This window comes from Macrobrachium rosenbergii, chromosome 14 (genome assembly GCF_040412425.1).
Source record: "Macrobrachium rosenbergii isolate ZJJX-2024 chromosome 14, ASM4041242v1, whole genome shotgun sequence".
Lineage (NCBI taxonomy): Eukaryota > Metazoa > Arthropoda > Malacostraca > Decapoda > Palaemonidae > Macrobrachium > Macrobrachium rosenbergii.
Window position 1 is genome coordinate 33,188,067 of NC_089754.1, and position 24,317 is coordinate 33,212,383.

The 24,317-nt window shown below is 36.5% G+C and overlaps 4 protein-coding genes and 1 long non-coding RNA gene across 5 annotated transcripts in view; 4 read left to right on the forward strand and 1 right to left on the reverse strand.

Annotated features, from left to right (window-relative positions):
- Nucleotides 1-24,317, reverse strand: part of LOC136845884 (uncharacterized) — a 315,993-nt gene that overhangs the window by 251,552 nt on the left and 40,124 nt on the right. The gene's annotated exons all lie outside the window — the stretch shown is intronic.
- LOC136845602 (uncharacterized) lies at nucleotides 3,399-5,653 on the forward strand. The gene is made up of 2 exons (XM_067115762.1): nucleotides 3,399-4,256; nucleotides 5,055-5,653. The coding sequence occupies exons 1-2, from the start codon at nucleotides 4,226-4,228 to the stop codon at nucleotides 5,606-5,608; spliced, it is 585 nt and encodes a 194-aa protein (XP_066971863.1). The 5' UTR covers nucleotides 3,399-4,225; the 3' UTR covers nucleotides 5,609-5,653.
- LOC136845603 (uncharacterized) lies at nucleotides 10,035-11,746 on the forward strand. Its single transcript, XM_067115763.1, has 2 exons — nucleotides 10,035-10,186; nucleotides 11,065-11,746. The coding sequence occupies exons 1-2, from the start codon at nucleotides 10,156-10,158 to the stop codon at nucleotides 11,619-11,621; spliced, it is 588 nt and encodes a 195-aa protein (XP_066971864.1). The 5' UTR covers nucleotides 10,035-10,155; the 3' UTR covers nucleotides 11,622-11,746.
- LOC136845639 (uncharacterized) lies at nucleotides 14,889-16,278 on the forward strand. The gene is made up of 2 exons (XM_067115789.1): nucleotides 14,889-15,084; nucleotides 15,687-16,278. Exons 1-2 carry the CDS (start codon nucleotides 14,889-14,891, stop codon nucleotides 16,235-16,237), a joined length of 747 nt encoding a protein of 248 aa, XP_066971890.1. The 3' UTR covers nucleotides 16,238-16,278.
- Nucleotides 19,714-22,530, forward strand: LOC136845640 (uncharacterized). Its single transcript, XM_067115790.1, has 3 exons — nucleotides 19,714-19,863; nucleotides 20,342-20,405; nucleotides 21,857-22,530. The coding sequence occupies exons 1-3, from the start codon at nucleotides 19,714-19,716 to the stop codon at nucleotides 22,528-22,530; spliced, it is 888 nt and encodes a 295-aa protein (XP_066971891.1).

The window sequence follows — 24,317 nt, forward strand, 5'->3', positions numbered from 1 at the left end:
GTCCCAGACAACCGAATTAGAAAACCTTAAGATTAACATGAACGTAACGCTGCTAGGCACTTCACGCAACAGCAAAAGATACACACTTCCAGCATCAGCTATCTGGAATGCTACTAACGACTTCGTACGTATTCCCACGTTACCTATGATAAAGAAAGACCCTCAACCTTAACCCCATTCTGATAATAAGTTTTTTTTTCTTAAAGCAGGCTTAGGATAGAGGTCCGTCAATGCTGTGTTAAAATTTCACGAGCTTTGTCGTTAGTGCTGTTCGATTTAGCTGGCATTGTGCCAACGTGAACTCTTGATCTCTGGGCAGCCCGTCTGGGTTTTATGGTCGTGAATCATGAAAACAGAAAAGTAAAATAAAGAGGAGTGATAATAAAGGAAGACAGGAAAAAGTCATATTTTATCATCGTCTTTAAAGAACGTGACTGTTCTTTACAGTACTCTGTAAAGAAAGGTGTTCCTTATATCTCTAGCTGACATACAAAGGAAAGTGTTCAGCCATTTGCCATAAAATTCAAAAGAAAAACTTGGTCATAAGGTACTGGAATTATAAAAACACTTTAATACGTTACCTCATTCTAAATATTATCTGTTAACAAAAACCGTAAAAGTTACAAAAGAAAATGTACGACTACAATCTATACAGAACGTTCAAAATCACGACGCTTATAACTGTCACGACAGAGATATCGAGTCATGTAACTAAGATGAGCTATTCGACTTGAAACTTCAGGTTTATGCAGTCAAAATGCGAGCTATTCTAGTTCTTCATTGGAGGGGTGGGTAGAGCTTTGGGCTGGAAAGCTGGTGGCCCAGCGTTCGACTCCCCGACCGGCCAATGAAGAGTTAGAGGAATTTATTTCTGGTGACAGAAATTAATTTCTCGTCATAATGTGGTTCGGATTCCACAATAAGCTGTAGGTCCCGTTGCTAGGTAACCAGTTGGTTCTAAGCCACGTAAAATAAATCCAATCCTTCGGGCCAGCCCTAGGAGAGCTGATAACCAGCTCAGTGGTCTGGTTAAACTAAGATATACTTAACTTTCTGCTCAAGGCAACTGCCTTTTTTAACATGGACATTCTCTGCGCAGAACAATTACGTTTTCATTTTTCGGGGACGTATGACAATTATCTTTTTTTTTTTTTCCTTTTCAGAAGCGACCTACGCGTAAAACAATGAAATTTTTCTCCTTTCCAAGAAATTCTCCCTTTTCCCATTCTTTGGGTGGAACTTATCCACAGGGGAAAGGAACAGACAAGCATTCCCCCTTGACTTTAAAGTCTTGCCTTGGAAAAGAAACCTTTCCATGTCGTACACAACCGCTCTTTCATCCCAGTCATTAATCAGCATCTGTTTGCCTTCATCATTGGCAATATGCATTAACTCTTCTCACAGAAAACAAGAACTTTATGTCCACTCACGCATTATCTTTCTCTCTTCCTTTAATTGTTATTCAAGACTATGAACTCAGCCTAATTTACTTTCACTTATTTTACCCATTTACACAATGCAAAACTATTCATCTTATTCAGATGCCTCAGTATCCTATGATCTTCCATAATCCTGTAAGACTAGTGACGACCAAACTAAACTATAAAATGCGTGTGTTTTTATTTTCTGTAAAAGAAAACTATTGAGATGGCTTTGTCTGTCCGTCCGCACTTTTTCTGTCCGCCCTCAGATCTTAAAAACTACCGAGACTAGAGGTCTGAAAATTGGTATGTTGATCATACACCTTCCAATAATCAAACATACCAAACTGCAGCCCTCTAGCCTGAGTAGTTTTTATTTTATTTACGGTTAAGGTTAACCATGGATCGTTCGTCTGGCACCGCTATAGGTGCCAGCAGCCGACCCATCTTCACTTGATCGCATCTGGGGGGCAAATGAGCGTTGCCCAGTCGTGGCTAAGAATTTAATACTGCAGCACATCAAGAGTTTCATACAGCATTATACTCTGTACAGAAAACTCGACTGCGCCGAGAAAACTTCGGCGTACTTTTACTTGTTTATTATTGTAATCTGTTCTTGTAATCCATCCATTTTTTACTAGTGTCTTTTCGAAATCAAGATAAATATGAGGATTAACTTTCCGTAAAAGTTTATGCATATGAGCACATTTTAAGTATGAATACAAATGTATGCAATTGCGTTCTTGCCCCACTATAACTCTTTTCGGCTTGCAGTCTGCAATAATATTTTTTTCGGAACATCTGCCCATATTTCAAAACAGACAAATGAAAGGCTAAGAGAAGAGAGGAACATGTAATCTCCGATGTTTCATCAGAACGCTCTCTCTCTTTCTCTCTCTCTCTCTCCACAACCAAAGCCAAGTCGCTCCACAAACATGAACATTTACTGTTATAATTACACCTTCATCACCCCCAACGATCATTCCCCAACAAAAGAAAAATAATAATAAATATAAATACAAAGCGCAATGGAAATAACGACCAGAACGAATAGCATCGAACAAATAATCTTAAATTTATAATAAATACGTGAAATTAATAAATACGACTTTACACTGACAGCTTTCGTAATTTCAAAAGACCAAATTGGACAACAACATGCAAATGTGACTTCTTAAATGTATAGCATACATCTTGACGGGAAAGTGTAAACACACAGTGAAGACCACGGGTAAAAATATAAATTATTTGGGCATCATTAACCAGAACTAAACACATCCTTGTGCGTTCAGGCAATTAACTCAAGTTAAACCTGATTTGCATGAAGAATACGGGTCATGTTTTCTACAAATACACAAAATACAAATATCTAAAAGTTGATAAAATAACAACAAAGAAATTATCGATCAAACAAGTGAGTACAAAAGCACGGAAAATGAAACAGCAAAAATTCCTATTAATGGATCCTTCGTAGTAAAGATAATTGAAAATGGAATACCAGATTTCGGCCAAGGGCCGAGCGCTGGGACCTATGAAGTCATTCAGCGCTGAAAGGAAAACTGGGAGTAATGGAGGTTTGAAAGGTGTAACAGGAGGAAAACCTCGCCGTTGCACTATGAAACAATTGTTAGAAGACGGTCGAGGAAAGTAAGATGGAAGAAAGAGAATATGAACGGAGGTATAAGAAAAGGAATTCGTAGGAACGACAAAACTTCTTAAAAAAACGCCTATAAAATAAACTCAAAGGATACGAAGATAACGGAGCCTCACTTCCGAAAGGAATGGCTGAGAGAACTCCAACTCAGTAAGAAAAACACCGCACCGTAAATAAATAGCTGAATAAAAACTAAGCACTGGAAAACGCCAGATCCCACGGTAGATAGGGACATGCCCTACTTCTTACGGACAAGGAATAAGACTGGTGCAAACCCATTACACAAGAAATAAGGAGTGCAATTAGATTTCATTTTTTGTGTGTTGTTCCATCAAAGAAAAATTGGTGAAAAACTTACAATGGTATTCACATAAACTGAGATGTTTGCTAAAGAGGCGATTTATAAACCAAGAGATGGAGATTGTAAAATAAGATTTAAATTCATGTAATTTATTTACGAATCACAAAGTAAAAAAAAAAGTGCTACTAAGGACATGCAATGACAATGGAATCTTAAAAATATCGATCAAATGGGGAAAATGAAATATACAGATTTTGCAAGCGGGAGGAAAAAACATATTTGCAAAATGGAGAAAATAAAAGTTATTTGTAAAATGGAGAAAATAAAAAATATATATACATCCAATGTTAAGTCACACGAGTACAAAATTGTAGTTATAAAAATATAAAAATCATTCTTCAGAAAACTAATCATATAAAAAACATGTAAAAATAATTATCCCCTTTGATAACCATTTACGAAAAATATCAACACTTAGAATTTAAAAGTAAACGTCAATAAATATACTTCAAAGCTAAATAATCACACCTCAGTCAATCCACATAAAAGCAAAAACAAAAAAACAAAAATTAAAAATAAACAAATAAAAATCCTTCGAACAACGTTCTCGCATAATGCCCAAAGCGATGAGCTAAATCATACCCATCCGAATTTCACTCTCTGCGTGACCTCTTCCGCCTTGTTCTCTCGTACCTCCGCATCGCTTTGACCTTGGCTGACCTGGTTCATGCCAGCAAGTATAAGAGGGCAGGCGAATTCAGTCAGCTTTGCAGATCCCTCTGGAAGCGAGCCTTTACCAGAAGTGCATCCAGTCTTAATCCTTTTTTTATTTTTCTACTCTCTGCAATCATGCTAAAGGCTATTGCTGTTTTGGTCTTCGGTAAGTTATAGTGCAATGCTTTGTGTGTTACAGCGAAGGTGATTATGAGTGATAGTGATGAAACTTAGTATGAGAGAGAGAGAGAGAGAGAGAGAGAGAGAGAGAGAGAGAGAGAGAGAGAGAAACATTTAATGTAACTCGCCTTTACATTTTCGAAAAAGTAGGTCATGGTCTATGAACACCCAATGTATTGAGAGAGAGAGAGAGAGAGAGAGAGAGAGAGAGAGAGAGAGAGAGAGAGAGAGAGAGAGAGAGAGAGAGAAAATACTTAAAGTAATTCGACCTTAAATTTTCAAACAAGTAAGCCATGGGCTATGAACACAAAGTAGAGAGAGAGAGAGAGAGAGAGAGAGAGAGAGAGAGAGAGAGAGAGAGAGAGAGAGAGAGAGAGAGAGAAATTTAAACCTGGGCTCCTCAAAACAAAAATTTATGTAAAATGACGAATTTTATTTTTTTATTTTTACAAAAAAAAAAAAATAGTAAATTTCTATCTACCTCAATGAAAGAACTCATACATCCTATTAATGGTGTCAATGTAACATTTTACACCTATGAAAGACCATCAAAATACCTGACAGCTTTCTCCATTTGCTTCCTATGTCTTCTTCAAAACTCTCACTTTAAAGCATAATCAACATAATCCTTTAAGAAAATAAGTAACGAATATTAGCATCTCATGCAAATATAACTCTAATGCCAAACGGGAATAAGGTTTTTATTTATTTATTTATTCTTTATTTACTCTATTTTTTTATTGACCACCTCCGTCATGAGATACTCTTCCTTACTCTTTACCAGCCACTCTAAGTGCAGCCCACCCTCAGCTGGGCTTCGAAGCGCCCTCGGCCCCAGGATACTCCTACGGTGCTCCTGACCTCCAAGGTGCCGCATCCACCCTCAACGTAGCCGCAGCAGCAGGAGGTAGCGGAGACCCAATCGCTGATTTGGCCGCTAACATCCCTGGTGGAGGCGTCCCTGGGGAAGATTACCCAATTCTGGCCTCAGTCCCAGACACAGGCTTCTCCTGCGCCGACCAGGACTTCCCAGGATACTACGCTGACACTGCTGACGAAGCCGGCTGCCAGGTCTTCCACATCTGCCAGTTCGACGGCCGCCAGGACTCCTTCCTCTGCCCCAACGGCACCATCTTCAACCAGCAGTACTTCGTCTGCGACTGGTGGTTCAACGTCGACTGTGCCGCCTCCCAGCAGTTCGTCAGCCTCAACGCTGACATCGGCAAAGTTGCTGACGATGCCCTAGTAGGAGCTGCCTCTGACATCTCCCTCTCGAACACCTACGGCGTCCCTCAAGAGGTAGCTGCTCCTTCAAGCAGTTATGGAGTTCCTGCATAAGACCTATGAAGTCATCTCGCATTCTATTTATGCCTAAAGTTGTCCAGTATGTAAAAGCTATTTATTCAAACTAAGATATATTTAAATACAATATAGTTTTGTTAGTATAAAATGGCAAACGAATAAAATCAATTAATGAGATGTCGTCTTTCACTTTATATATACATACATATATATATATATATATATATATATATATATATATATATATATATATATATATATATATATATATATATATTATGTTATGAATAATTAGCTAATGGTTTCTTGGTAAAGGATATACTTTCCCTCAGCAACCATTTGAAACTGGGAACTCGAAATCCACAATGCTGTCAAAACATAAACGAGGCTTCTTGCATGCTTGCATAACATTTTCTATACTCTCTCTCTCTCTCTCTCTCTCTCTCTCTCTCCTCCTCCTTTTTTGGAAATGATAGGCCCTTATGTTAAACATGATTTCTTATGTTTATGCATAACATTTCCTATGCTCTCTCTCTCTCTCTCTCTCTCTCTCTCTCTCTCTCTCTCTCTCTCTCTCTCTCTCTCTCTCTCTGTTTCTTTTATTTCGGCAATGACAGGCTCTTATGTTAAAACTATTAATACGTCAGATATCTCAGCATTTTTATTAATATAACATTCCGAAACTTAATTTGCAAAAGAACATTTGCCCGGAACGCAATCTATTTTTTAGCATGGTATTACTTGGCGAAACAACTTATGCAACCATCGTGCGGGGAAACAACAATGAATTACCCTCGATTTCCAAAATATAAAGGAGCCATTATATACAGAACGTTTTGCCTTGATAATTCTGTTAGTGACTGATAAGACACTACCACCGAATATTAATTAAAACAATTGATAACAACGATGATGTTATCAGTTATAAATCTTAATTTATTATAGGTGACATTTTATTTTCCATTACTCAGTTCTCAGTAATCGCGTAATATGAGATCGCATTCGCTTGCCAATTCGTTGTGTGAAAGCTACGAAGCTATACTGATTCCAAAACTCTTGCTTATACGCAGTCATATTTCGTGATTCATTAGTTCAACAGAGCGTGTGCTTTGCATTCGCTGGCTGTACAGACTGCAATGTCTTCAACACTAATCACTCAGAGCATCCTTTGGTAAACTTCAAGAGTCTCGTAAACCCATTATAAATATATATATATATATATATATATATATATATATATATATATATATATATATATATATATATATATATATATATATATATATATATATAAATCACTATTAACGAAAACTTCAGGAAAACGTTAAATTTCACGTCCCATAAACTATCGGAAATATAAATACATGTATTTCTACTAACGAAAACTTCAAGAAAATGGTAAGTTTCATGTCCCATAAACCTATTTGAAATATACATACTCATATTTCCATAACGAAAACTTCAGGAAAATGGTAAATTTCATGTCCCAAAAACCTATCTGAAATATAAATACATATATTTTCATAACGAAAACTTCAGGAAAATGGTAAATTTCATGTTCCATAAACCTTTCTGCAATGTAAATACATATATTTCCATAACGAAAACTTCAGGAAAATGGTAAATTTCACATCTCATAAACCTATCTGAATAGAAATACAATATTTCTATTAGCGAAAACTTCAGGAAAATGGTAAATTTCATGTCCCATAAACCTATCTAAAATATAAATACATATATTTCTATTAGCAAAAACTTCAGGAAAATGGTAAATTGCATGTCTCATAAACCTATTTGAAATATAAATACATATATTTCTATTAACGAGAACTTCAGGAAAATTAAATGAACCTGAATTATCACAGATCCATATCATAAACCATTAGGCAATGCTAAGGATTTTCAAAACAGTGATGTTGAAAAAGTTAAATCCTGAAAAAGGGGCTATGACTAAACCATGCAGTTTCACCACCGAAATAATGACTGATTTTAGAAGTTTTGATGCTAAGTTTAAAAACATTATTGTAATTCACATCACAGGTTCAAACTCTAAGATTTATAAAACTGCATTAAGCAAACGATATAAATTCATTTGACACAGACACTTTACAAATCATTTTTGCTTCATAATTTGTTAATCGTTGCAGTTACTTCATTACGTGACATTTTATTTCTGTGTAGAACGTAATTTTACATAAATAAATACCGTTGTAATTACCTGACGGTCCCTCTTACAGTAATTACTATTATTATCTGCAGAATTAGTTTTCATGGCAGTGTGGGGGGAAGGGGTACTTTAGTGAAATCTGTGGTTTAGAAAGTAGTTATACGGAGCGTAGCTAACAAATTCAGTCTGTTTAAATCTCTCTCATACATATACTGTACTTCAGCGATAAATACCCTTTTTCTGCAGAAGTATATAACATTCCTGTCATGGCTGTGGTTCTTATTCCACTCTTTCCTCCTTCTCCTTGTGTCACTCACAGATTTGACGTTTCCACAACAGTTTTCATCTACTTTCAAAACCTACATCATTCATTCTTCCCTTGTCCAAGTGATTCATTGAATAGAAGGTTCCACTCCACGATTAATCTTACGTCTCCTTTTCAACGTCCCTAAAGCTTAATTTCTGTGGCAATTAACTTTCTTAAAAGTTACTGAGGTCGAGGTGGATCTCAAGTCAACATTCAGAAACTCCTACTCATCAATGTTTCTAACCTGGATGGTTATATCGAGGGCCCAGGGTAATTCACGTTGTAAAAAAGCACAAAATCAACTTTGCTTTCGAATGACTATTTCATGTAGGAGTTTTGTATAGAATGGTATACCTACAACTGGAGGGATCTTTCCTAAATATTCCAAATACATGAATCAAAAAGGTTAATTCTCTTTAGTCAGTGATTACTGAACAAAGGCCAAAGACATTCAGAAACCGCTATCCCACATTTTAAGACAAGTTTTTACGATGGTATATCTGAACAAAATCACTTTTCGAGTTTTGTCTGAAGTAAAACTAATTACCCAATACTTCCAATAATCTTTCGCTCACAAGTGATTTAATATTTTACCACATTCATGAACCAGGGTGGATGAACCTTGCACTTATGCTGGAACATTTTCTGATAGTCTGCCAACAAAGATGGCCGCTACTCGAAATTGAAGGGCTTACTTTCGAATTGTTCTCATTACATTTAAATGACATAAATACCCTTCACTTGGAGACACATTGTTTCCCAGACAATAGCACAAAATAATAAATAAATTAATATCATAAATATGCAGATGAAATTCACAACGATTTTAAGGTGTGCCTACCAAAATTATTATATAAAATAAAATCAAAAGTCAACTGAGTGCCCTTCGCTAAATATATCAATTAGCCAAATAAGTTAAAACAAAAGTACAAAATAAAAAGCGAGTTTTTTAGGCTGAACATCTCAAATGTCCAAATTAAATTATTATGCTTCTCAAGCATAATAAGTATCATATAAAATCCAACAAAAAGTCAACTGAGAGCCCCTTCGCCAGATATGTTGACTATAAAAATTAATTAATATGACATTCCCTCTTTTTTTCTCATTCATGCATTAGGGTAAGGTAATTGTAATTATATTTTATAAAAAAAATTACTCAAGGTTAGTGCTGTCAAGATGCTTTGAAAATTATATGTACCTGTATACACAACAAGACTTTGTCAACATATCATGGAAAAATAACAAGGACTATAATGATATCAAAGTGAGCTATATTCAATTACAAAAACTGTGAAGAAAAAACTTCAATGTAAGAAATTACCAGGAAAGACATAAAATTATGATTAACCCATATAAACTTGTTCTCAATTCTCCCATTTTAATTTGATTAAGATCGCTGTAAAAGATAAAAAAATTTGCTCATACCTGACCAGCCGATAAAATATGCGAAATAATACAAACGAAAAACAAAAACAATACAAGAGCATTACAAATTATTGAAAGATAATACGTACCACCCTCCCTCAGAAAAATAAAATGCACACTATACTCAACAAAGGCCAGTAACATCGTACACATTACAAAGAATACAGTACCCAACAGCACCGTAGGGCGGTAAAGCTTACTAAGGCGTGAACTAGAAAGAGAATGAGGGTATTGTGATGAACACTACTTCGGGGCAAGAGAGAATAAAAAAAAATAATAAAATAAAATTTAAAAAAATAAATAGATAAAAATGCTAGAGCAAAGCTATGAAAATCACCAAAAGCCAGCGAGTGAGAGTGAAGAAGGCCTGTAATCACCTTATAGGCTGTGTGTAGCAAAAACAAGCCGCTCAAACCATAAATCAAGAGGAACCTTCAAAACAAATTACCCCCAAAAAGAGGCCCACAGGGCGATGTGAGCTCCAAACGCAGCCGAAGATGCTCAAGATGTTCATGTCTACCGTGACCCTCTTCCGCGTCTGACCTTGGATGACCTGAGAGCGCCCCACGCTAGCGTATAAAAGAGAGCGCTTGCGCTAAACAGCATCGCAGATAGCGGCAGAGTTCGTCTGTAAACGGATATATACTTCTTAATTGGGCATTTCTTGGCTTGAGTTTGACGAGGATGTTTAAGGCCGCTGTTATTTTAGTTTTTGGTACGTTATGAGCGAAATTGTATTAGTTTCATTCGGAAAAGGGTTGGGACGGTGATTAAAATTTACACAAACGAATACATTGCATATATATATATATATATATATATATATATATATATATATATATATATATATATATATATATGTGTGTGTGTGTGTGTGTGTGTGTGTGTATGTGTGTGTATTTAAACGTGTTTACATACACACATATATATGTATAAATATATATGTACATGAATTTAAATGTGTACATATATATGTAAATATATATATATATATATAAATGATATATATATATATATATATATATATATATATATATATATATATATATATATATATATATATATATATATATATATATATATATATATATACACACATATATATTATATATATAATATACTGAATATAATGTACGCATTTATATACATGTGGCTCAAAGGTGAAAAGCAGCCACAGTGAACATTTTAAAAAGAAGCTACCTAAGACCCATCCACATTACCCAGAACAAAATACAAAAAACCAACTGCCAACTCTCCATAAATACTTACAAATGCTGTCACTGATTTGAAGTGTATTTCAAGTTGCAAATTTTGCCGACCTCGCTATCTGAGAAAAATTTTGTTCTCCCGTACTGTGATTTCGCAAAACGATAAACGTGCATTCAAATCCTGCTTAAGACTTCAGGTTCAACTCTCTCTCTCTCTCTCTCTCTCTCTCTCTCTCTCTCTCTCTCTCTCTCTCTCTCTCTCTCTCTCTCTCTTAGGTAAAGAATTCATATTATTGACAATCACGTGAACAAGCAATCACAAAGCCTCATATATGAGTGATATGACTGTTCATAAATAATGATATGTCTCCAACTATTCCCGCAGCCATCCTTGGGGCGTCTCACGCTCAACTGGGCTTCGATGCGCCCTCAGCCCCAGGATACTCCTACGGCGCTCCTGACCTCCAAAGTGCTGCTTCCACCCTCAACGGCGCTGTAGCAGGAGGCAGCGGAGACCCAATCGCTGATCTGGCAGCCAGTATTCCCGGCGGAGGAGTCCCTGGGCAGGATTACCCAATCTTGGCCTCAGTCCCTGACACCGGCTTCTCCTGCGCCGATCAGCAGTTCCCAGGGTATTACGCTGACACCGCTGACGAAGCCGGCTGCCAGGTCTTCCACATCTGCCAGTTCGACGGCCGCCAGGACTCCTTCCTCTGCCCCAACGGCACCATCTTCAACCAGCAGTACTTCGTCTGCGACTGGTGGTTCAACGTCGACTGCGCCGCCTCCCAGCAGTTCGTCAGCCTCAACGCTGACATCGGCAAGGTTGCTGACGATGCCCTTGTAGGAGCTGCCTCTGATATCTCCCTCTCGAACTCCTACGGCGCTCCTCAGCAGGTAGCTGCTCCTTCGAACAGTTACGGAGTTCCAGCCAAGAAATAGTTGTCTTATTGCGTTTATAAGTCATTACCCAGGTCCTACGTAATTTAAACAGCATATTTATTTCTGTATTATATGAAGCATTCATGTAAACATACCACTTAAATTATGAACGATATACTCGTAGAATAAAGGATATACAGCAATTTAAATTATCTCTATATTCTCTATTACCTTTTCATACCACTAAACATGACAAGCAGGTTGCTTCTAATATAAAACAACAGATCCTTAGAAAATGTGGTTTTAAAATTTGTGGGATGCCCCTTTTCATGAAGAAGACATTAACCATAATGTCTTATTCATATTGTGACCGGTATTATTATTATTATTATTATTATTATTATTATTATTATTATTATTATTCAGATGAACCTTATTCATATGGAACAAGCCCACAGGGGCCACAGACTTGAAATTCAAGCTTCCTAACAATATGGTCTTCATTAGAAAGAAGTAACAGACGTTAATGGGAAATACTGACAGAAGAAATCACTTATTAAAAAAAATAATTACCAAATTAATAACTACAAAAAATGTAGGCAAATGATTAAAATACAAGGAGAATTGTATAAGGTAGTAATGCATTGCACATTTGCTTGAACTTCTGAAGTTCCGATTGCACGACATCCTCCGGGAGGCTTCCACAATCCAACGGTGTGAGGACTAAAGGTTCTCATAATGGAGTTGGTTACACCAATTTTCACAGTTCTTATTTTCACATACCAGAGATATGGAAATCTTTAAACATGATGGATTTGCTGTTACCTCAATCACCATGGCATTTTTGCATGGCAATCTTCATACTGCATCAGTAAAACGGTATTACTAACATAAATAGCTGTTGCAAAGATCATTTCAACTAACAGCGGTTTAACTCACTGAAAATGAGTTCTTGCTTCCCAATTTGGAATATTAACTGACTGATATATACAACGAAAATTCCATCTCTTCGAAGGGAAGATACTTAACACATTCTTCGTTCAATTATTCAATTCTTCAATTATACAATTATGGTTCATCTCAGATGCCACATTCAGATGCTCTCAACGCTAGGGTTAAGCGTGACATAACCTCTGTAAGATTTTTTTTAATAATCTTTTCAGAGTTGCAGACAAAATGATTTAAACTGATGAAACGAAAATTGTCTTGAAATTCAACATTCTTAAGCGTATCATTAATCATTTCATGGACATTTAATTAGACTGAACCTTACATTTCCAAGCGACAAGCCATAGGCTATGCACATCCAAAGTCTTCAGAGCAGAGAGAGAGAGAGAGAGAGAGAGAGAGAGAGAGAGAGAGAGAGAGAGAGAGAGAGAGAGAGAGAGAGAGAGATTCAGACAAGACTTAAATCACCAGAGCATCTAATTAATCTTCAGTAATAAAAGAAAATAACACAAGATTACGCGGGTTCGAAATATGAAACATTTCCGCCGCACTTTCTCCCATAGGTCAAGGTCACGATGGGAGTAAACAAGGTCAGACTATTATTTTGCCCAACTTTCTTTCTATTTCTATTCGCCAGTCCTTATTCTGAACTGTAATTACAGCAAACAAATTTCTGCGATTTTTTACAAGTAACCATAATGGCGACCTGTGCTCGGTTGAATATTAGCGGTAGTTTATTTAAATTCTGATTCTACCTCAGAGTTACCATTTGGAAATACAACGACAAGAAGAGGGCAAAAAATACTTATATGAAATTGAGCATGGCTCTATTTTTGCTCCGATATTGTTGTCGAAACAATTTCACTGAAAGACAAGGCATTTTACACAAACAAACATATATATATATATATATATATATATATATATATATATATATATATATATATATATATATATATATATGTTTGTTTGTTTGTGTAAAATGGCTTGTCTTTCAGTGAAAGTGTTTCATGACAACAATATCAGCACACTCACACACACACACACACACACACACACACATATATATATATATATATATATATATATATATATATATATATATATATATAATATATATATATATATTATATAATGTTATATATATATTTATATATACATATGTGTATGTATTATATACATAATATATATATAAGGTATGTCCATGTGTGTGTATACATGAACACAGACATATATATATACATATATATGTATGTATGTGTATGTATGTACGTATGTATGTATAAATCCCGATTACATGCAAACAACTTATGTAAAAGACAACTGTTAATTAAGAATCTATGGCATTAACTGTACCCCAGCTTTCCTTCGAAAGGTAAAAAAAAAAAAAAAAAAAAAAAAAAATACTGGCCATCTGAGTATTACTGATGACAACAACTAAGGAGGAACTTTCCAAAGAATTCTCTTTGCCATTATAAATAACAAATCCGATAAAAACAAACAACATTTTCTTCTGGTCAATTCTTAATCATTTCCTCATTAGCAAGCAGCATAAAGAGTTACTGTTCTTGTTTGCAGTCCTGGCGATTCGGCTAATACTTATCAACGAATTTTAACAGGAAATTTCCTTCTGACAACCCTTCGTTATTACTAAAACTTTCACTAAAGATATGAAAACGTCATAATTTTTCTGGAATGAAATCCACAAGAACATTTACGGGGAACTATCTGAGACTGATTAAAAAAAATTACTAGTTCTACTCTTGTTACTACACCTACTATTTATGAAAAACTCATAATCACATGAATCACTAAAATTTTGAAAAAATCTACACTGACTTCAGAGTAAATATATATACTTAAAAATATATACAAAAGAAGAGCTTTCGAGAACCTGCTCGATTCTCCTCCTCAATCTCAGACTGATAAGGAAAATCAAGCAGGTTCTCGAAAGCTTTCTCTGTATACATGTATATTTTTAGATATATTTACGTGCGGATTTTCTAAGCACACCTGCTATCAATATTATCAATAATAATAAATCGTTGTGACTATGAACGGGATTATAAACAAGGGCCATTTAGAGTATACAACTAATACACCTGTACTAAATATTATGAACAAAACAATCTGAAGAAGCTTAACAAACGGAAAAGGATTCAACAGCACGAAGCAGAAGATAATGGAAAGCAGATGCGCCTAAAATAGAGCTGTATCCTCTAAAGACCGCCTCTCCCACCCCTGCGTCCGGAGACCTGCAATTACCTCAAGAGAGAGAGAGAATCTTTGAAATCTGAAATGCGAAAACCATTTACCTAAAAGAACCTTCAGATGACTTGGACCATTTACCTAAAAGAACCTTCAAATGACTTCCTAAAGATGTCGGGAAGCTATGAGTACTCATTAAACAAGTCTTCCGGAAATGCCTCTTGCTTCCTCCTTGCGCTGGTTCATCCATATAAACCATCTCGACCTTGGCTGACCTGGGTGCTCGTGGTTGCCTACGATATATATGAGGGCGGACGAAAGCCTAGGTACCGCAGACCTCACTGGGAGATCTTCCTGACTACAAGGAGTGCGATTCTGATTCGTGTTTTCCGAGTTTCTTTTACGGTTGAGGATGTTTGGGATAACTTTCCTCCTCTCTCTGGGTACGATCTGTTTTTTGAGGTTTTTGTTGGCCGGTCCAAATTCAAAAATTACTTGAAACAAGTGCGTGAAATTTAAATATATCCTATCTGTGATTTTTTTTCAGTTTATTTAAAATTTGAAATACACCAAGTTATGCGACTAAATAAGTAAGCTTCCAAATAAATTTTTCAAGTTTTTAAAATACGACATAATGAGTAAGTTTCAAATGAATTTTACAGTTTCTAAAATAAATAAAATCAAGTGATGCAACAGACACTGATGTTTGCAAGTTCTACTCCCCTAAGTAAAAGTAGTTTATTTTACATTAAAAACATCTGACATAAATAGCTAAATCTGGTCACCACTTTCATTTTACAAGATTCCTAAAGAGATAACCAAAGATTTCTCATAAATAATGTACTCAATTTTTGTCTGATAAAGTAAAACAGTACCACTGGCGTGGAATCTTATATCAGTTGTAACCATTTAATGGAAATAATTATCACGACTTCAAGGAAATACCAATTTTCACTTTTCCTTTTTCAGCCGCCTTAAGCGGAGCCCACCCACAGCTTAGTTTCGATGTACCCTCGGCCCCAGGATACTCCTACGGCGCTCCTGACCTCCAAGGGGCTGCTTCCACCCTCAACGGCGCTGTAGCAGGAGGCAGCGGTGACCCCATCGCTGATTTGGCGGCCAGTATTCCTGGGGGCGGCGTCCCAGGCCAGGATTACCCAATCCTGGCCTCAGTCCCAGACACCGGCTTCTCCTGCGCCGATCAGCAGTTCCCAGGATACTATGCTGACACCGCTGACGAAGCCGGCTGCCAGGTCTTCCACATCTGCCAGTTCGACGGCCGCCAGGACTCCTTCCTCTGCCCCAACGGCACCATCTTCAACCAGCAGTACTTCGTCTGCGACTGGTGGTTCAACGTGGACTGCGCCGCCTCCCTGCAGTTTGTCAGCCTCAACGCTGACATCGGCAAGGTTGCTGACGATGTCCTCGTAGGAGCTGCCTCTGACATCTCCCTCTCGAACTCCTACGGTGCTCCTCAGCAGGTAGCTGCTCCTTCGAACAGTTATGGAGTTCCTGCCTAAAGCTTCGAGAGGATAACATCACCGATATTCACTCTGCTCTATTTAAGTATCACTCAGGTAATATTTATTACTGAACATCTTAAATTATATTACTCATGTAAATAAAGCAAAACGAGCAATATTATAAATAGGTGTTATTTCAACCTTTTGATTATAACAAACAACATATGTCTCAGAGGTACCAATTTACAAGCAAGAGGTGTGGTTATCTTAACAGGTCACCGATAAAGGATCACGGTACGTCAAAATCCCAAAGATATTTGTTGAAGACAAAATAACAGGAGCCACCTCTAATAAAAAAGGTTAAAGGCGCCATCAAAAAGTACAGAAATAAGTATTGTTAAGTATACCAAGTCCAGAAGAAATTGAAAAGGATTGATAAAGATGTTATGTGAACAATTAAATACGCACAGTACTCACACACAATCTACTGTATAATTATCAGTTACATGTATCTAGTCTCTGAACGTTCTACACATATACACACACATGCAACACATCTTTTCAGTTACTCTTCTTTCCTTTCCACATTAAATACGAGAACTGTCTATTAAGGTAATCAACTAAAGGTGCTCACATTCTTACAAATAGCAGTAAGGAAAAACAAGAAAAAAATACACCGAAGTTTCTTCGGCTCAGTCAAGTTTTCTGTACAGCCGTATAATCAAGCCACTGAAAATAGCTCTATCTTTCGGTGGTCTCGGTTTAATGCTGTACGAGCCGCGGCCCTTGAAACTTTAACTGAAGCCCGGTGGTGCCCTATCCTATATCGCTGCCAGAAGCACGATTATGGCTAACTTCAACCTTAAATAAAATAAAAACTACTGAGCTTACAGGGCTGCAACTTGGTATGTTTGATGGTTGGAGGGTGGATGATCAATACAACAATTTGCAGCCCTCTGGCCTCAGTAGTGGTTTAAGATCTCAGGGCGGACATAAAAAGTGCGGACAGAAATACGTGCGGACGGACAGACATAGCCGGCACAATAGTTTTCTTTTACGGAAAACTAAAAGGGGGCGGGGAAAACGATAGGCAAAAAATCTGAAAATGACAAACCTTTGCAAAAAAAAAAAAAAATAAACGTAAAGCAGGGTATGTTTAGCTTGCTCTCCTGCAGATATTAAAAAAAGTCAAGGGGATTCAGAAAGACTCCGTGAAGGGTAGATTACGAAGAGCCTGGTGTAAATGGGAGAGGTAGTCAGTTGACAAATATTGTGGCTTTAAAATACCTATAAATTTTAGTAAGTTGCTTCTTAAGAGAGATAAGACAGTTATACTTAGATAGAAGCTTTAGACAGGAGTACTGTTAAGTTGCTTCTTAAGAGAGATAAGACAGTTATACTTAGAGAGAAGCTTTTAACACAGTACTGTTAAGGAGTGAAAGGAAACTAATGAAATACTGCGAAACAGCTGGCAAATACTTTTGATAACTTACAAAATAAGGTTTCTTGGGATCGAAGTCACAAAAGCATCAAACCTGAGCACTGCCATAAACAGAAAAGCTTTCAAGAATTACAAATCCTTGCAGAAAATCATACAATAAAAACTGCAACAGAGGTATGATTATTCATAGCTTATCTGATGCGACATAGTGCTTTGCAAGACTACTCTGGAGCGAATTATCTCCCTTATTAGCATTGAAAAACAGCACCTATTACAACTATTAGTAAATATTTCATGTGCTTCTTTTCTTCTCGGCTTACATTTTCGATTAACCTTTCCTACCGTTCTCTTAATGTTTGATTTCCTTTGCTGACAAACATCCGCAAACAGTTCTAGGTTTTATTAAGTGTTTCCTTTGTGGTTTGAATGCTGTTTAACACGAAGTCAAACAGCTAGCTCCAGTGTTTGTTTACACATACATACACATACGTGCACATATAAATAGATATACAGTACATATATATACAGTATACGTGTGTGTGTACTGTGTGTATGTATATATATATATATATATATATATATATATATATATATATATATATATATATATATATATATATATATATATATATATATATATATATATATACTACACATACACATATATATATATATATATATATATATATATATATGTGTGTGTGTGTGTATGTGTGTGAAATGAACACCTGAAAACGTGTTTCACAGAATATATATATATACACAAGCGAATGACCAAAGGTCTAAACACAAAGTTTATCTCACGCCTCCAAGATACACAAAAAATGTAAAAAATCAAAACTAGATAAAAAAAAAACTCGATGGGAATTACCAATAAATACCACTACACCAAACTTCAGTGCAAGATTTTTTCCTTCATCGCTGTGTCGCCTGAGAAATAGCCTAAGAAACCCACTACAATTCACGATACATCTGTGGCAACCTTATCTTCCCTATCTTCCGCAAAGCCTCTTATCAGATGAATTCAGGGAAAGGGTTCCAACGTGACATTCACGATTCCATATCGGGTACAGGTAACATGTAAAAAATATACATGACCCTTACCTGTCGCAAGATGGTACCTTGCTAGACTTGTTCCTGACACTGTGACTTCTGTCTACTATATTTTAAATCTGGTTCTCAGTGTTGGCTCTCATTTCCTAATTTCTGTCATTCTTTTTTTTATTTCCTTACTTATTAAATTCCAAAGATCCTACAAATCTGCAATAATCATTACTCCCAGGGCAAAATAGCTTCGATGATTTATACCATTATTTGGTGAAAGAGTGTTCTGACACGAGTCCTCAGTTTTCCTTATTTCCTTATAAAACTCTAAAGATGCTACAAATAATATTCAACAATTATTATTCCAAAAGTAAAACAGATCGGTGCTTTATAGCATTATTCGATGAGAGAAATTTTCCTGGCCAGAGTCTTCTGTATCCAGACATCAAAAATGTTTTGGAAGTTTTTAAACCCAAACGAAATAAAAAAATAATTCTGGATACACCGACATCCAGATATACAACGTGCAGAAACCCTGACCACTTTTACGAAGAATTCAACAGACATAAACGCACTGTATATGACAGCAAAGCAAACAGTGTTATGTTCATCAAAAGACAGAATCTTCAAATGAATCAGTTAGATTCACTTAAATGTATTAGCTCTTGTAAATGAAAAGACGAATTCGGGACATGATTCATGCTAACGCTTCAAATTAATTCTTGACATTTAAACACTTGATCGTCAAAATAACTTGGCAGGAAAACATATAATCTTTTAAGGTCTAAAATACTGTGATATTGGACGTGATGCCACTACTTTTATGCTAGTACACAATCTGACGCGCTTATGTTCCAGACAAGAAAGGGTCCGCTGTATTTGTGAAACAATTAAGATTTATACAGAAATCATCCATCTTCCCATTTATTACACAGTCTTGGAAAAATAACATACATTATTTTGCCGTCACCATCAAAACTCACAGGCAGCAGTTAAAGTGTTACCATAAATGATAACGAGGACGATATTGACAATGATAATGATAACGATGACGATATTGATAATGATAGTGATGACAGGATGGACAGAGGAGGAGGAGGAGGAGGAGGAGGAGGAGGAGGAGGAGGAGGAGGAGGAGGAGGAGGAGGAGGAGGAGGTGGAGGAGGAGGCAAAAGATAAAAACATCGAGGAACATCAGGTAAATATTGAATGATTATCATTTTTTCATTACTGCAGGAGCTAAGTTACAAAACGGTGGATGTATTCATAATTGTACTAAAGACAAGAAGTTTGGCGAACAGTGCAGAGAGAGAGAGAGAGAGAGAGAGAGAGAGAGAGAGAGAGAGAGAGAGAGAGAGAGAGAGAGCGAAAACCTGAAACATCCATTAGAGATGTTCTGAACATCATCTTCCAACTTATTTCCCATCTCCATTTTTTCAATTTCATCACCCAATGCATGACAAAAAAAAACTAGTTTGACCTGATCAGGTGTCAATTAGCCGTGACCTCGATCAAGGTCATTGGAAAGGTGAACAGTGGGGTGGGTGGGTGGACTAGGGGCGTGCCAAGAGAGGCGATTCGAAATCCTGGCACTATAAAGGCCTGAGGCGTCCTGCAAGAGATCACAGTTCTCGAGTCAGTCAAACTCAAGAGGTCTCTTGGTTATACATCTAAAGGGCGTCTTCTCTCCTTCCCCCTTCCGAGTCGACATGATGAAGGCTTTGATTCTTCTAACTTCAGGTGAGTACTCTTTATTTCGTCTTATAAAATCTCCTATTTTTCTTGACCCCAGCAGCCACTGTCACCCATTTACACTTCAGGAAAGTCCTCTTATTTCTTTTGATCAAAGTGTAAAGATAAGGTTGCTAGATCCAAGCCCTTTTTCTTGACCTCAGCAGACACATACCCACTTGAAGCTGGGTGGACTGGTTGGCAGCAAGATGAGAATAGTACACAGACCTAGCAAGTGTATATCTAGCGCTACACATAGACCAGCGCCACCTATGGCTGAATGTGTCTTCCAAACGTGGGCTGTGGGTTCGCCACGTCCCCACGCCAACAAATACACATATGTAATTTATATATACATATATATGTATATATGTGTATATATATATATATATATATTTATTTATACATCCACATATTCATAAGAACTATAACGACTGAAAAATATTTTTCTCTGAATTCATTTATACTCCGTTAAAATACTGAAATCACCAAGATACCGAGTCAAGACGCTTGTATACTCGCTTTAAACCGGTTTGCATATCGAAGAGTCTCATTAACCAGAAAACAACCGAATGCGATGTCGTGATGATTTCGTCATTGCTCGTGGTGTTGAATATGTTCTTACAACATTGTGTTGAAATGTTCCTTCCTTCCCAAAGACAAAGAGAGTGAATGAAAATGAGGAGTCAGTTCTTCATTTTTTTTTATTCTTTGCATTTATGTGAAAGTTTTTTCATGTTTCTGAACGTGTATATACTATGTACTGGAGGTTAAGTTTTTATTTTTTTATTCTTTGCATTTATGTGAGAGTTTATATATGACTGAACGTGTATACGCTATGTACCATTCACTCATATGATAACAAACGTCTTTTTTTTTATTTTTTTTTGCATTTATATGAAAGACTCTGCTGCTATATACTTTTCATACAATATCATACTGAATGAAAAGTATGTAGCATATAGCATAAGTATATAGCATATTTATATGAAAAGTATATAGCAGTATATATAGATTCATGTCTTTGTATAGCAACTCGATATTTCTGCGAAATTTGGTTTAGTTCTTGATACTGTATTAGAAACGAAGCACATGGATTTAAATTTGATTAAAAAAGTCCTGTCTTTGTATAGTAAATCGATATCTGGTGCAAAAGTTGGCCTTAGTTTTAAAAATTGCAGTAGAAACATATATGGATTTAAATTTAATTAAAAAGGTCCTGTCTTTGTGTAACAATTCGATACCTGACGCAAAATTTACTCTTAGTTCTTTATAAGCATTAGAAAAGAGGTACATGAATCGAAATTTGATTAAACACGAACTTGCAATTGATAAGAGATTATTCTTATTTAACACTAGATACTCATACTTGGCGTGTTAAGAGGCCCTTAATTCTTCTTCTTTTAAATTCAGTGTATGAAAATAAAAATTATACATTAATACCCCTCTTAATTTTTCAGCTCTCCTCGGAGCTGCCAACCCCCAGCTATTCAAGGACGCCCCCTCGTCCTCTGGCTCTGGATATTCCTACGACGCCCCTGCCCTCAACACAGCCGCCTCCAACTTCAACAGAGTCGCAGCGAACAGGAACCCCGTAGGATCCCTGGCAGACAGCATCCCAGGAGGCGGCGTCCCTGGGCAGGACTACCCGGTCTTGGCTTCTGTGCCTGATACCGGCTTCTCCTGCGCCGGGCAGCAGTTCCCAGGGTACTACGCCGATACCCAAGCCGGCTGCCAGGTCTTCCACATCTGCCAGTTCGACGGCAGACAGGACTCCTTCCTCTGCCCTAATGGCAGCATCTTCAACCAGCAGTACTTCGTCTGCGACTGGTGGTTCAACGTGGACTGCGCCGCCTCCCAGCAGTTCATCAGCCTCAACGCCGAGATCGGCAAGGTTGCTGCAGGAAGCTTGGTGGGATCTGCCTCTAACATCTCGCCCTCCACTGCTTACGGTCCTCCTCGAAGGGGAGGTTCCGCTTCTAATGGCTTCGGTCAAGGGGCATCTGCTTCCAGCTCCTTCGGTCAAGTGGCTGCCGCTTCTAACGCCGTCGGTCAAGTAGCTGCCGCTGGTGGTGGTTCTAGTTCCTTCGGTCAAGTAGCTACTCCTTCCAAGAGCTACGGAGTTCCCAACTAAGACGACAATGAACGACTCGAGACCTCAACGAAGGCTAAGTTTTATAAGGACGACCTGATTCAACCCACTACACACCTGTACTAATTCTTATCATGTAAAATTATTAATAAATGTATTTATTTCTTTTAATTCCGTTTGCTTATTTTTCCCAGCTTCTTGCTTTGCAATGCTTGTTCCTAAGGCTCTAAACCACGTCGAAAAATCGAGCGTGTTTTGAATGACATCAATACAATCAAAGCATTTACAAAATGTGATCACAACTCTACAATGCTTTGCATCGTCAGTTCTTCGTAGGACAGGTTATGACACTTTTCGCTAATACAAAAAGAAAGCTTTAATTAATTTTTTTTTCCTGCTGTCATCCTGAATTCTGGAGTTGGAACAAAAATGTTGCTCAAATCTATAATTCAACTTGAGAGTTAATAAGAGAGATTCCAGTAACACAACAATTATCTATGGATAAAACTCATCTCTTGTGGCTAGTTGATTGTTATCCTACTCTACAGGACGCAATGCGTATTCATGCATCTATTTCTCCGTATATAACGGCCAATAAGTAATGAACTAAATGTTTAATTATTAAAAATTCTGAACAAGAAACAACTGAGTAACATAATGTACTTGAGACCAGTGCGTTGCAACTACATATTTACTTGATATATTGCCATACAAATAAACACTGTACTTCCGTCAAAAACACCAGTACAATAGAAATCCAACTCGTTCTGGAGTAAAAGTTCTGATATTTTCAAAAGCGTCTGAGAACAGTCAAGATTTAAATAATTTAATATTAAGATTAAAATAAAATGCCATACTAGGATATCTTTCAATATATTAGGGATTGCAATTGGAGAGATTTGTGTCGAATGTGCACAGTTGGTTTTAATATAACTGCGTAAAACAGTGTCTCAAATATATATGTACGTATATGTATATATATATATATATATATATATATATATATATATATATATATATATATATATATATATATATATATATATAATACTCGTATACATATACATAACACAAATATATATTATATACTGTATATTTGTAAATCGAGATGGCCAGAAAGCTAATACACTTATCTAGCTCAACCCCATGCCGATAAGAAATAGAGAGATTAAGAAAATGATAGAGCAAGAAAATAAAGAGAATTTAAACCCGAATGACCAAATTTAAACAAAAACAAAAACAAACAAAATACACCTGGTTGAAATCAAGCAAAATGACACCAAGTTAAAAAGCAAAAAAGAACATCCAGTTCTTAAGATGATGGCACATTCCTCTTAGATGGGAAAGTGAGGATGTCGGTAATCCGGTATGGACCCTCCTTCCCTGATCTGGTATGGATCTTCACCCGGACATCTCCCAAGCGACACACGGACTTCACGATGTGGGCCAGTCATCTTGCTACCATATACTTTTCCCCTCTCTCTTTCTCTTTCCACACACATAAGAATGAATGTATATGTATGTGTGTGTGCGTATATATATTATATATATATATATATATATATATATATATATATATATATATATATATATATATATATATATATATATATATATATATATAATATATGTATATATATATATATATACATATATATATATATATATATATATATATATATATATATATATATATATATATATGTGTGTGTGTGTGTGTGTGTGTGTGTGTACTGTATGTATGTATGTAAACAGACACGAATCGCGTCCTCTATTCCCATTATTGAACTAGCCAATTATAAAATTTGGGGTCGTTTAGTTGCCAAACT